We start from the raw sequence: 14,165 nt of genomic DNA on the forward strand, positions 1-14,165 counted from the left end.
TGTAGCTTCTGCCTGCAAAATATATGTTGCATCCAACCTTTCCATTCCTTTTTATTTTTACTGGTTGCAATTTAATTCAGGCCCACATTATCTATTACTGAAATATTTATTACAAAAATATTTCCTAGACTCCATGATGGACCTCAATCAGGCATTCGATAATTATTAACTACATTTTTCACAGTATCTTTTTATTTTCAAAGTCCAAGTTCACTGCTTTTTCTTAAATGGCGTTTAGCTTCAGTTATAGAGTGTGTGGGCATGTGGTACTATACAGTAGACAAGAGTTCAAATGTCCACTTATTCATTCATAACTAGATTTTAAGCATCTACTATTCGCCAGGCAAGATTCTGGATTCTGGGGATTCAGCACTGAAAAAAACAAAATCAAAAAAGTTCCTGCACTCATGGATTTGAATCGTGGGTTTGAATCGTGGATCCAGCATTCTTAGGTTTGAGATCTTACACAAGTTAGTTAACCTTTCTAAGCCTCTGTTCCTTTATCTTTAAAAAAAAAAACACACACACACAAGGTGGGGGCAGGGAGGGGATGAGATATAATAGATATAATACAGACCCTGTAACTCTTTTAAGAAATAGAAATTAGGTTGATAGTTCATGTGATTCATGCAATAAATGTTAGCTCTTTTATTCCTGACATGTATATTTTGTCCTTTTCCTAAAGCTTACCTCACTCACCTCTTATCTTACATATGAGGCTTCACTTTAAGTTTTGGCCCATAACACACTTTCCAGTTTATTACACAAAGCACAAACTACACATTTTTAGTATTTGCTCTTTTTTTCATTCTGAAAACTTGTTGAATTTGCATCCATACTTAAAAATGAAGCAGAATTTAAACTACTAAAAGATTATAAAGACTCTTCATCTGGGAATAAAATTGAGAGTAGTAATAACTAAGAAAGGTACTACAGTTTGCTTTCTTTCATAATTTTGTAATCAAACTCAAACATCATTTTTTTCTTCCCCAACTTAGGAGAGTTTAAAATTCAAAAAATCTCTCCCCCACCCCCATTCATTACAAAATAAGAAGGAAGAGATCTTATTTGAGTCTTTGTTGCATCTCTGCTTCACATCCAGCAAACAAAGGGTAGAAAGTATTCATTCAACCACTAACTTTCAAACACCTATAAAGTACCAAGAGGTCTTTCAAAGTCTAGGGAAATTCTGGCTCCTGCTCTCGTGAAGGTTTCATTCCCAGGTAGGAAGCATAGATCTGCTATAGCTACTGGGGTAGTGGTAGCTGCCTACATGTGAATACACTTCGAGTTACATAAGATACGCTTAGAGATACAGAAGTGACAATTTCCAGCCTAGTTGAGATATCTATATGCTTGAGCATCTTTACCAGTGTCTTTCATTCAACCTTTTCTTGGATGCCTCCAGCAACAGGGAGCTGAGTACTTCATCTTTTCCATTTTTAATAAGTTCAAACGTTAAAAGGTCTCATATTTTCCTGGCTTTCCCAATATTTAAGGGCAGCTTTATATCTCTTTCTCAACTTTCAAAGCCACACAGCCCCCCTAAACTGGGCTAAACACACCCAATCTTTTAGTCATTCTAAATGTAATATTGTTATCAATATTGCCAATGTCCCTCCAAGATTCATAATTATTTAAAACAATCTCTCCATATACACTGACCAGCTCAGAATATAGTCAACCATTTCTGCCTATTTTGGTTCAAGCATTTTAGGATTGAAATAATCCTAAATGCCATTGTCATCCTAACTTCTTGGCTCATATTAAACCTTTACATCTGTCAGGATATTTCTTGTCCTTAGTACTCCATGGCCTTACACTAAACCTGAGAGTGGTGACATGTGGTGAAAGCCAGCAAGCCTAGGTGAAATTATATCACCTCTTGAGATGGAGTAAAGTGCTCTGTGACTTACTAACTATCATTAAATTTATCAAAATTTAGCCGTCAAGTTAGCACTTCCTTCAGGCCCAGAGTCAAAAGCAGAGTTTCAAGCTTATAGGAAACCAGACAGTTCCATAATCATTCAAATAAAATTACTGACATTGTACTTCATGTGGACAAGGACCATATATTAATATATTATTAGTATGCCGCTTGAAATATGGATATGTGCTGGCAGAGAGGTCACAAAAACATCAGATTAAATATAAGTATTTCGTGACTTCTTGGAAAATGCTGATTTCTTTAATTTAAATCCTGAATACTTATTTTACATAAATAAGTTCCATTCAGTTGAAATAATGTGAAAGTTGTTAGAAGCACTCAAGAACTCAGTTTTTAAATTTTTAAGAAGATCCAAAATGTCCCAGATCACCACATTATAACAAATGATCAACATTTATTCCACTCTAAAAGAGAAAATAAATACTTTTGCACCAACATATATATATAAAATATATTATATATACAGGTTTGAAAAAATGATATAATTAAGGAGTTCTAATTGACAATTTTTTCAAAAGTATTAAGAAAAGATTAAGAACTATGTGAAATAATTCTAAGCAAAGGTATACCTTGTTGAACCCACAAAGCAAAGGATGCATAAAAATGTGTAGGAGGAAGAAAAAGTACTTTTCATATATGTGTTGACTATCTTTTTTAAGAATTACAGATGTTACAGCAGTAAAAAGAAATTTCAGAATGCAATACAGTTTAGAAATTTAAGACTAGATGAAAGAGTTAAAATTCTTGAATTTTGAAATTCCTGTTTAATGAGAAATAGAAATCTAAAATAATGACAACAATAATAATTATGGTATTTACAAAGGCTTTGGAATTCTCAATATTCCTGTGTCTCTGCTTGAAGCACATAAAATTAAAATGATGTAGTCACAATTTGTTACTTGACTGTTTTATATTCAGTAATTTTTAATGAAGCAACTAAATTAGGCATAACTTAGTGCAGTTTAATGTAGTTATGATGAATATATTTTACTTGATTAAAAATGATAAAACCAGGGAGCCTTAAATATTATCTTAAAAGATTAACTACTGTGTCAATTACAAATCTAGGGGAAAGGTATTTATAAGGGAATAACTATTCTGAACAGTAACTTCCTTTTGTTCATTTCATTTAATTAAAGACTCAATCAACTTTCACTCCTAGTGCTAAAAATTTCCTAAATTACACATTGGCTTGCAAATGGAAGGGCATACAGCAGGGCTAAGTCAATTTAACACTAGTGAAGATTCAGCAAGTAATCCATTTTTTATTTAATCAGGGGGGAAAAAAGCTACTTGGCAGTGTAGAGTGATCTAATTAACTAAATAATCGCCAATTCTACATTGCATTTTGTGTTGCATGACATAATATGAATAAATACCAGTAAGAATCAAATTATTCGGGTGCCTAAATGGTGGTGAGGCCTGCTCTGCCAACAGGTACACTAATGAGTAGATGCCTCAATGCCTTAAGACTGAGTAGATGAGGCAAATTTTTTACCTCTTTTAGGGTGACCAGTTAATTAGCCAAAGTATTTACGAAGTTGCCTACCGCAGGGACGGAGGAGATGTGATCACCTATATGTATTTTGTGCACTGAGAGGGGAAAACTTGCAAAGGAACAGTTCTGATATATGCATTAGATTTTTATCAAAATACAAACAAAAGGTCATAGATGACAATTTTCACCTAAAGAGTGTGAATAACTTTACCTACATTTAAGTGCCGATGTCCTCTAAATAGGTGAATACCTTCTCGTTGCCGCTAGAATTAACAGCTCTCCCATCCTGAAGCCATGCACCTTTAATACACAGCACCACGCAATCACACCTTCCGGCCTCAGCCCTTTGACTTGGCATCACTAAGGTGGCCACACTGCTAATTGAGGCTGTTTTCCTTGAGTCTTGTAGCCCAACGCCAGGAGATTCTCCAAATGCTAATAAAGGTCAGTTTCCTTGACGAAAGAAAGCATTAAAAATTTAAAATTAATTTTAAAAATCAGAAGAGATCTGAGCGTTTGGGGGGGGGGCTTGTTTTTAGGTTTGGGAGTAGGAAGAATCTGAAAGATACTTTTAAAGGGAGCGGACAGCTACTTGCACGGGACTGCATTTTAGTTGTGCTCAGTGATGGAAGTTGATTTGAATTATTCTGCCACTAAAACCGAAGCGTCTTGCCCAGGGAAACTCCCGCCACACATGCGGAGTTTACCGAAAAAGGACTCTGCAGAGCGCTGCTATTAATTCAAAACTATCTATCCCGGGCCCGCAAGCTTTGCGAGAGACGAACGGAACCTGGGACCCGGGAGCCCCGCGTCTCTCGCTGCCGAATGACTGGTCAGTGCCCTCTCCCTCCTCCTGCAGTCGGAAGTGAATGTCACCTGCAGATCTGCCCGACTCTCTGTTGGTCCCTCTGCTCTGCCCAGTTCGGACAGTCTCTAATGCCTGTTCCCAGCCCAGGGCGCCTTCGGCTCCAGTGTCCCTAACCCCCACCCCTGGCCTCCAATCGGGTCCCCTCCCCCGTGGTCCCAGCCCCTCCACGCGCTGCCGGGCGCTGATTGGCGGCGGCGCTGACAGGAGGCGGGGCCTGGAAGTCCCGGCCAAACCCGCCCTCGCGTATAAGCCCCTTCTAGGCTCTCTCTCTCCATCTCTCTCCTCTCTCTTTCTCTCTAGCTCCCTTCCTCCCTGTAACTGAACAGTGAAAATTCACATTGTGGATCCGCTAACAGGCACAGATGTCATGTGAAAACGCACATGCTCTGCCATCCACACCGCCTTTCTTCCTTTTCTTTCTGTTTCCTTTTTTTTTCCTTGCTCCTTCTCCCTCTTCTTTGTAACTAACAAAACCACCACCAACTCCTCCTCCTGCTGCTGCCCTTCCTCCTCCTCAGTCCAAGTGATCACAAAAGAGATCTTCTGAGCCCGAGGCGGTGGCATTTTTAAAAAGCAAGCACATTGGAGAGAAAGAAAAAAGAAAAACAAAAGCAAAACAAAACCCAGGCACCAGCCAGCCAGCACATTTTTTTTTGCATCCTTCCTGAAAACAAACAAACAACCAAACAACCATCAAAACAGTCACCACCACCATCATCAAAACTGTTAACATAGCGGCGGCGGCGGCAGCGGCGGCAAACGTCACCCTCCGGCCACAGCGTCCGCCTAAAGGGATGGTTTTCTCGGCGGAGCAGCTCTTCGCTGACCACATTCTTCACTCGTGCTGAGCGGGATTTTTTGGGCTCTCCGGGGTTCCGGCTGGGAGCAGCTTCATGACTACGCGGAGCGGGAGAGCGGCCACACCATGCGAGGTAAGCGAGCCTGCGGGCACCGCGTCTGCCCGGGTCCGGCCAACTCCAGCCAGATGGGGAGATGGGGGAGGGGAGCGCACCCAGCCGAAGGGGAGAGAGGTCGGCGGGGCGCAGTTCCTGAGTTCGCGTTCGCAGGTGGGCTGCAAATGGCCTGGGCGTAGAAAGTTGTGGGAAGGTCTTGATGCCTCTTGGGAGTTCTGGAGGAACGCGGGAGGGCGCTTTTTAGAGAGGGCAGCGACGTTAGTTGCTTCCTCCCGGTTCTTGAGTTGCGCTGAACCATTTTAGTGTCACTATCGGGTGCGGGAGCGGCCGCCGGATGGAGGGGAGCCGGGAGAGGGATGCCTCTCGGCAGAAGCTGCTGGAGGCGCCCGGCGCGCCGTGGTCTCCGGCCGGCGTTGGGGCGTGGGGCGCACAGGCAGGCGGCGGGGCAGGCACACACACTCTCCAGGTTACGAGGCCCGGAGCGTCCGAGCCAGCCGACACGTCTCCTCGTGGGAGTAGTAGGCAGAGGGGCGGTGTCGCGGGGCTGGACGCGGATTCGGGTATCGTGCCCTGCGCGCGTCCCTCGTACCGGCTCAGCGAACTGACCAGGTCCGCGTGCCCGAGCTCGCGCGGCCCAGGGACAAGCGCCACCCCGAAAAAGTTGTGCAGAGAAAGTTCCAAAGGATAGGACTGCCCGCACTACCAGCGGCGGGGAAGGCTCTTTTCTCAAAGGGCCGCTACAGGAGGCGGTGCTGGGTGAGCCCTCGGGCCAGGACCTCCGGCAGCGACAGCGGCGGCAGGACCCCGGGCGAAGTGGCAGCTGTGGGAATGGCTCGCGAGGGACGGGGGAGAGATGTCTGCTCTGGCTGCACTTTGGGCCTCCCGAACCGCTGGCCTGATCGGCTTTAGGGAGTCACTTTGTCTGTCTCCTCCCCTGCGGTGCCGGGACCTCCAGGTTTCCTGCGCGCTATGCCCGGACGCGCTCTCCCCCACTTTCTGCTTAGCCACAACTTCACTCTTTTCTTGGAGAGCTAGCCTGGTTCCCGCGTGCCTTGGCAATACGTGCAAGCTTCTGGGCACCCACCTCTAACCCTCCAGTTTTTCTTCCTGGCCACCCTGCGTTTTTGGGAGGCCTCTCCTCTCCCCTTCGCGCGTCCCTCCGGGTCCTGGCAACAGAAAGTTGGAAACGGCGAGCTCTGGACCTTCCCACATCCCTTACCCCGCGACAGGTGGACCAGGCAGAAAGAACTTAGAAGAGTCGGACTGCAAACACTCAACACCTTCCCCCGGCTGTGTTCACCTTCCATTCACTGCCCCAAAACCTCTCTAGGAGCGCCCTGAGGGGGAAACGAGCAGGCTCCCTCTGCCCGCGCGCAGTGAGCCCGGAGCCTGGACGCTAGAGCAGAGACTAGGTCAGCCGGCTGAGGGCTGGGGTGTGGAAGGAGAGGGAAGGAGGAGGGACCGAGAGGCTGTAGGGAGGTGGGTGGGAAGGAAGTGACTGAAAGTAAGGAACAGGGACGTCCTGGTGGGATGGTGTTGATTGACCCGCGCATTGGAAGTGGGGGCTCCAGAAAGTTTAGTGTGCCGATTAGGGGTTTGGTCACATGCTCCACTGTCCAGATCCTTTCAGGAAACTGCATTTGGGAAATTGAATGCACAGCCTTTAACTGCGAGACGTCCTGGTCTTAGTTTTTCTTTTTCTGTCCCATCTCACCACCATCCGCTCTTCTTTCGGTTTCCCCTGCTCCATCTGGGGCTGCCAGTTCGTCTTTCCCCTGCATCTCCCCTTCCAACATTCATCCGATGGCTGAGTTCTTATGTTCTGAAGGGCCCATCCCGGCACTAAGACCTGGGGAGTAAGAGCCGCTCACTCTCCTCTTCCATTGTAGAAAACAGAGGAGTACAGGGCAGGAGTGGATTGTAGCTTGATCGCGCTGCTCCTGAAGGAGCCCTTTGCCGGTGACCGTCCGGATTCGCCACAGCGCTTGCTTCAGGGACCCCAGCAGCTTGAAGGATTGAAAGCCAAGCGCTCGCCTCATGCTCACCTTGAGAACCCAGTCTAAACCCACACCCCTGTTCCAGAGGGCGCCGCCCTCGCCAGGCTGCCCAGGAGAACTTGGAAGTGCTAACTTAAGGCGGCCAGGGGGGAAGCGCTGGAGAAAAGCAAGCGTCAAAAGTGGCAGAGTCCTTCTCTCGTCCTCCTGGGCTCTCTTTTTTTAACCCTCTATTATCCTTCCTCTGCGTTCCCCGGGCATGTCCCACAGACCATGCCCGCCCGCGACATCAGGGTTGTTCTTTAAGGACGGGTTGAGAAAATATCCAAGTTACTCAGACGTCTTGTGAGAGTCGGGGGTTGAACTTGAGTGTGAACTTGTGTAGTGAGAGCGGAAACGAATCAGCTTTCTCTTGTGCCTGCGCTACAAAGCAGCCTATATTGGGGGGAGGGGGCGGTTTTTGAACTCGGCTTTACAGTGTGCCGACTCCATTTACCCCATACACCACACAACACACACACACCCCATCCCCAGGCGGTCCCAGCCAGTGCCTTGGCTTGGGCTCCACGGTTTGCAGTTGGCGACTAGCCTGAGTCAGGGAGCTTTGCGCGACGCAAACTTGGTCCAGGATTGGGTGGTCGCCCTGGGGGCCAACCCAGCAAACCCACCTCCCACCTCCACCACGCCCCCTCCAGGTCTAGGAGAGTTCAGAGACGTTATGCCGAGGGAAGCGCTGGGGTAAGAAAGGGGTTAAGAGTCTCTGATCTTTGAGGTCATTGTCCTGCCCCACAGCTGAACTGAGTCGGTCTCGGTGTCGAGCGAGGTGACTTACTCTGGGCTGGGCTGGGGCGGGGGAGGCTGTATTTGGTTGCGCACAAAGCATTTCACCCTTTGTCTGCTAGAGGGTACCACATGAGTTCTCGAGAGGCTTCTTCGTAGATTGCATTACTGGAAACAATAACTTCTGAAGGCGGAAGGGAGGACTTTTAATTGGGTCTGTTCATAGGTGAGAAAAAACGAGTGAGTCGAGGTGTGGGTTTCAAGACTCCTTCCTCAGAGGCCTGTCAGCTGTTTATTACTCGGGGACACCGAAATGGTCCGATTTTTCAGCCCTGCCTCTGCAGAGAACCCTGCTTCCAAAATCAGGGGCACAGATGTCCTCGCAATCAATAGGTGATTGTGGCTCGGGCGGATTAGGAATCTGGTTTTATGCTTGCTGTAAACAAGGATGGGGCTTGGCTTTTCCAAAGCCCAGTTTTCATCTATTCTTTTCAGGTAGTTAATTTTTATTAACTGCTAACTTTAGAAAAGAAGCAGCTTACTTTCACAGGTATGGCAGCCCCTCGGAAGTCTGGAGCTCTGAATGTCCAGCTGGTCAGGCCTTTAGATTTCCTAAACAAGTTCTCCATCTTAGTTTCTTCCACGAATTCCAATTAAATATTATAACCAACATTCACCTCCCACAACTAAAAGACATCGCAGAAAGGACATCTCTGTCAGTTGTCCATTAATAATTGTTCACTAAGTAATCATCAGTAAGCTGTCTTTATTCCAAGAAAAGTAAACATTCAAGCAGTTTAAAGAAAAATCCTAAAGCTGTATTTCAAGTATTACTGGAAAAAATATATAGCCAGAAAAATAAAATATTTTCTTAGGTAGATACATCTTGGGACTCTCTCCTCTCTCCTCCCCCAACATGCTGGGTGGATTTGTAAGAAATATTTGACATCCTGGGCTTCTGGGAGACACATTAGTGCCGCCAAGCCTTTTTACTTTTCTGTATTTTCAGATATCGGGAATTGGGACACCAGGATGGAAATATAAAGAAAGAAATTTTGAGCAGCAGACCTAATAAATGTGAGGGATAAAGGTTAAAACTCTTTTTTAGCACTCATTGAAAATTTAGAAGTCCTGGATTTTCCATCAACAACAGTATAAGTTTTGCTCATTATAAAGGATGGTTTCTTGCATCATTATGAAAGTGGTTTTTGTGAGGTTTTACTTTAACATAAATGATAGATTTATTTTATACTCAATCAAATAGGAATATTAACATTTACTTATCTTGGTAACAATTTGTCAAATATTAAACTATTAACAGCCTTAAAAGCAATTATTCAGGTGTGTATTTGCATACATTGCATTTTAAATTTAAGCTTTTCAGAGTCATGAGACCTAGTTTTACAGCAATGATGGTTTTACAGCACCAAGAAAATATGAAGTGACTTTTTTTCAGAAAGTAACATATACAGAATTGTCACCAGGATTTTTAAATGACTCAATACAGAAAGTTTTTCTAGATAAAAAGACAAATAAAACTTTTTTTAGCTATTATTTTGCATCTTATAAACTTGTGTCCACTTTTTAGTAATGTCATGTGGCCTCTATAGTTTTCATATTCTTCGCTATAGTAATTCTAAGACGTAACAGTGTGAATCACAACACATTAACTAGATTTTTTTCACTGCAATGAATAATACACTTCTAACTTCAAGACATATTACAGCATTCAATTATTACAGGATTATTATTATTATTATTATTATAGTAAATTATTGTTTAAAAATTCTATATGGGGTCTACTGGTGTTCTGCAAATTTGTAAATGAAGTGAGGTTTAAAGTTGTGAGCAATAACATCAATGCCACTGTACATCTGTGAAATCTAAGCCTTACAGATAATTATGGGAGGAAATAGGAGAATTAATGCCAAAGTTAAGACCATCAAATTCTGGCCAGATTGAAACAAATCAAAGGTTATAAGCGTATATGTTATTAGTGCAAAAGTTATTACTGAGTGAAGTGATTTAAAATATGTATTTTTTATACTGATTCTGGTATTATGAATAGAATTTCTTAAGACTAAATCATTTCTGTATTTATCTCATAAAGACAAAAAAAATAAAGGCTTTAAATTTTGTTGTCATGAATTTAATGTAATTGACATTAAGCAAATATTTTATGATGATGTTAAAATATACAGAAAAGTAAATATTAGGAATGGACATTGTACTTAATAATTAATATAGGTTTTTAAATTCTAGATGTAATTTTACTATTCCATCCATTCTTATCTAAAGGATAGAAATTAAGTAGACAAATGAAATAAGTCTTTTGTAATGTAATGAATGATGACCTTTGATAAAATGAGCATTCTACACATAAAGTATTATTCCTGTAATTTTGTAATCATCTTCCAATTACATCTTCTTGCAAATATTTATCTTGCTTTGAGTAGAATCTCTGACTTTACAGAATCCCTAGCAGATAATAGCAGTCTTTGGAGGCGTCTGTTGATATACACTGATACACAATATGTATATGTATGTGCCTATAACCACCCACTCAGACAAGAAGAATGAATATTTGAGAGAGAAAATCATTCTTATCTTTGCTTTCACAATCCAGACTTCCAAATTCAAGCATATTTAGAGAAACAGAAGCAACTTTCCAGAGCATTCAAAAAGAAGAAACGAATACATGTGGTACTTGAGTCGCATAAAAAAGAAACTGTTAATAGCATCTATTTATAAATGATCCACACAAAACTCCGTTATACTACCTAATGATAATTAGAGGGAAAGGGAATCAAAGAATTCAAGACTGCCAAATAAATAAAATATTCCCTCTCAAATTAAGCAACAAATTCATAGATAACAAGGCTTATGCCATGAATTTGAAGGATGTCTCCTTTGTAGCACGAGACAAAGGGAGCATAGAGGAATAAATATTGATTGAACTAATCATCTGATGAATAGAAATGAGATTTACCAGTGCACCAATATAATAGGCTATGTTAACTACTTCTTTCATAGCGCATATGCTGCCCTTTCAACCCCTGACCCCATCCATTCACTTCTTAATGAGGGAAACCACAGGTGTTATAACGGCATTTATAGTGAATCAACCTAAATATAATAACCATGTGGTTAACTAATGGCATTGCGGGGCAGATTCTCATGAAAGGAAATATTGTGATCAGAGTGTCACAAAATTATTATGCACTGCAAACCACTTAGAATTTTGGCTTGCTCTGTTTACCTTTAAAACATATCTGTGTAGCCATAGATATTTCAAGTCCCAGACTTGTTGTCTCCATAATAAACGCAATTTTATTAATGCTTATCCGAGGGGTTAAAACCGTTATTCAACATGTATTACCTATGTTGTTTCATGCCTTCATAGTAAGCATTTAAGACACTTAAAAATAACACTGAGAAGTTACAGTATTTTATACTTAATGTAGCAAAGCATTTTTCTTGGTTAGTGGTTGTGTTATAAATATTGGAAACAGAATGTAACTTTATAATAGTTATAATTATATGATAAATCTTGTTTCAAAATTAAATTGGAATGTTCTTGGTTTAGGCATGTTATTGCAAAGGCCTAATGAACATTTTACCTTTTGCCAAAACATGAGGCTAAAAACTTGTCCAAAAATAGGCTCTTGTGAAAGAGCAAAAGTAATTTGCTTTGACTTAAATGTGTTTGCCTCTACATAGTGAATATTTTATTAACTGGTTGGATACGCTGACTGTGTAAATTACTTTACTAGAGAGGATATTTGTTGATGTCATTTTTTGTGCAATTAGTTATCATATCATGTGGTCCTGGGGTATATTTCTCTAATTCAGAGGAATCACAGACATCAGCAGAGAAAGAACAAACTAATCTGGTTGCTTACTGAATTATGTTTTTTGTTACCAGCCTACTTATTACTTTGTACTCACGTGAGTCCAATATCCTGGCACCATGGGGCATGAGAAAGATTTGAGGTGCTTAAAGAAAACTGTTCCATAGATTTTTTCTCATTGTAAAACTTTTTTGTGATGACTATTGCAATAAGTCAATTTTAAATTATATTGTTTTAAATTTTTACATGACTGCCCAATAAATCATCCTCCTTCTAAACACTGTTACGCCATTACCTGAATTTCATTAGGATTAAGTTGTAATCATGTGACAATAGCAGATATCCAATATTTTAATTTTGAATTAGAGGTAAAAAAGATACTCTGAATTTGGGCACAAAATTAACCTTAAAAAAGAAACAGCAAAAGCTCTTTTTAAAGGCCTTGGCATTTATAAGCATTACTTGGCATGAAATAAGTGAATATTACAGGCTGTGAAAAACAAAATGTAGACTATTATCTTATTTTAATTTTCTGACTAGTTTTTTAAAAATATAAATTTCTCTCCTTCTGATCTGGAACCAACTAAGTTGATTTTCTCCTGTTCTGAAAACTTTGTCAAGCTCATTAATCAACTCATTTCTGAGTCCAAGTTAAAATATACTCTTGAATATGAGGATAAGAACGTCTTCACAAATATTTCAATTTTCAGTTTTAATTTAAAAAGGGACAGGCTCAAAGGTTTCATCTTTTACAGCTACATATATATACAAATAGAAACGTATGTGACTCACATTTATTTATTCCTGATTTATTGAGCATCTACTGAAAGCACGGCACAGAACTGAGCCCTAAAGATGCTCAAGTTGATAAAGCATAGTCAACTGAGGAGGTCGAAACCATAATCAAAGTGAGAGCAGGACAGAATACAGCGAGGATGCTCTCAGACATCAAAACAGCTCTCGCAGGGGAAGTGCTATTTGAGATGGAACTCTAAGGATGAGTAGAAGTTCATCTTTTGGTTAATTTGTTCCTCATAAATGAGGTTTATTCAATTATTGTTTGTTATATTCCCCAGTTGCCTGTTATATTTGGTACTATGTGAAATTCAGTTTATGGAAGTAGAACCATTCCAAGAGGAGCATATCCTGATGGAGAACAAGTGGTAGTAACATTGTTCTTGAATAAAGCTTTTGCTAGTAAAATGATTTTCAAGTGATAATTTAAAAAAACTCTAAGGTAATCATAAATTACAAAAATAAAATATACTGAAGGAGAAATAGTGGTGTGAAGAAGAGTACAAAATTTTTAAAAATATATTACTGGTATAAATTATGGAAAAATACTTTACAACATCCCTATACATTTGTTTTCATAAGATAAATTCTTATCTTTGTAAAATAAGGAAATGGCTGATACACACTGAGCTCCATTTTCTTTACATCAAGGTATTACCTGAAAATAGTGATATCTGCCATAGAGAGTACCGTAGATTACTAGATATCAGGGAGAATAAAATCCGTTGAAGTAGTAGGGTATGTCGGCAGTGTCTGAGGGCCATAGTGATATTCTTGAAACTCTGCCATTCTAAGAGCTTAGATGTAAGATTGAACTCTGAAAATTAAGCTATAAAATCAATATATAATGATCTTGCTGTCTTTTGATTTATTCTTTCTCCTAAGCATATGTAAAGAAAGAAAATTCCTGGACTCCTCTATAGTAATAAAAATGGGAGTGTGAGAAACAACTGTTGGCCGAGTCCATGCCGGCACTATGTTTGGGGAAATCACTGATTAGGCTGGAAAAATATCCACTACGTTTCACAATGAGGCTCTTCATTTTGAAGTGGTAATTTGGCATTCTGGTCTTATACGTTAGCTCTTGTGAGCTTAGTTAACTTGAATCCTCATCCTAAAGTCTAATCCACTCTGAAACTCTGGTGAGATCGACTTTCTGAGCCTACAAAGTTGACAACCAGACCCTGGGCTGGGAAGAATTCGCAAAGTAAATGTCACCCGTTGAGACTTCCAGGCAGCCAAATTGCCACTCTTGGTCATAACCCTCTGCATTAGGCTGAACCTCATCTTCAAATTTCAACACGGTGAGCAAGACCACAGAGTGATACGTTTTCAGTCTTGAAAAATAGATACATTTTTTTAAAATGCTGATTATTAATTGGAATTTGTTAGACCAGGGAGTGGTGGTCTTCTGTCGTAACACACCCTGATAATATAACGGCTATTGTACTTGATCTGTTTATTTCTTGCAACTAAAAGAATTCAAGAAGTGGCTGAATGACCACATTTCTTGGAGC

At 41.1% G+C, this 14,165-nt stretch overlaps 1 protein-coding gene across 1 annotated transcript in view; it reads left to right on the plus strand.

Moving 5' to 3' along the window:
- The first annotated feature begins 4,543 nt into the window (after positions 1–4,543).
- Positions 4,544–14,165, plus strand: part of RORB (RAR related orphan receptor B) — a 184,171-nt gene continuing 174,549 nt past the window's right edge. The window contains exon 1 of the mRNA XM_008531416.2: positions 4,544–5,246. Coding sequence (XP_008529638.1) covers positions 5,240–5,246 — 7 coding nt within the window. The 5' untranslated portion in view covers positions 4,544–5,239. The remainder of the gene's footprint in view (positions 5,247–14,165) is intronic.

The sequence above is a fragment of the Equus przewalskii genome, chromosome 22 (assembly GCF_037783145.1).
Source record: "Equus przewalskii isolate Varuska chromosome 22, EquPr2, whole genome shotgun sequence".
NCBI lineage: Eukaryota > Metazoa > Chordata > Mammalia > Perissodactyla > Equidae > Equus > Equus przewalskii.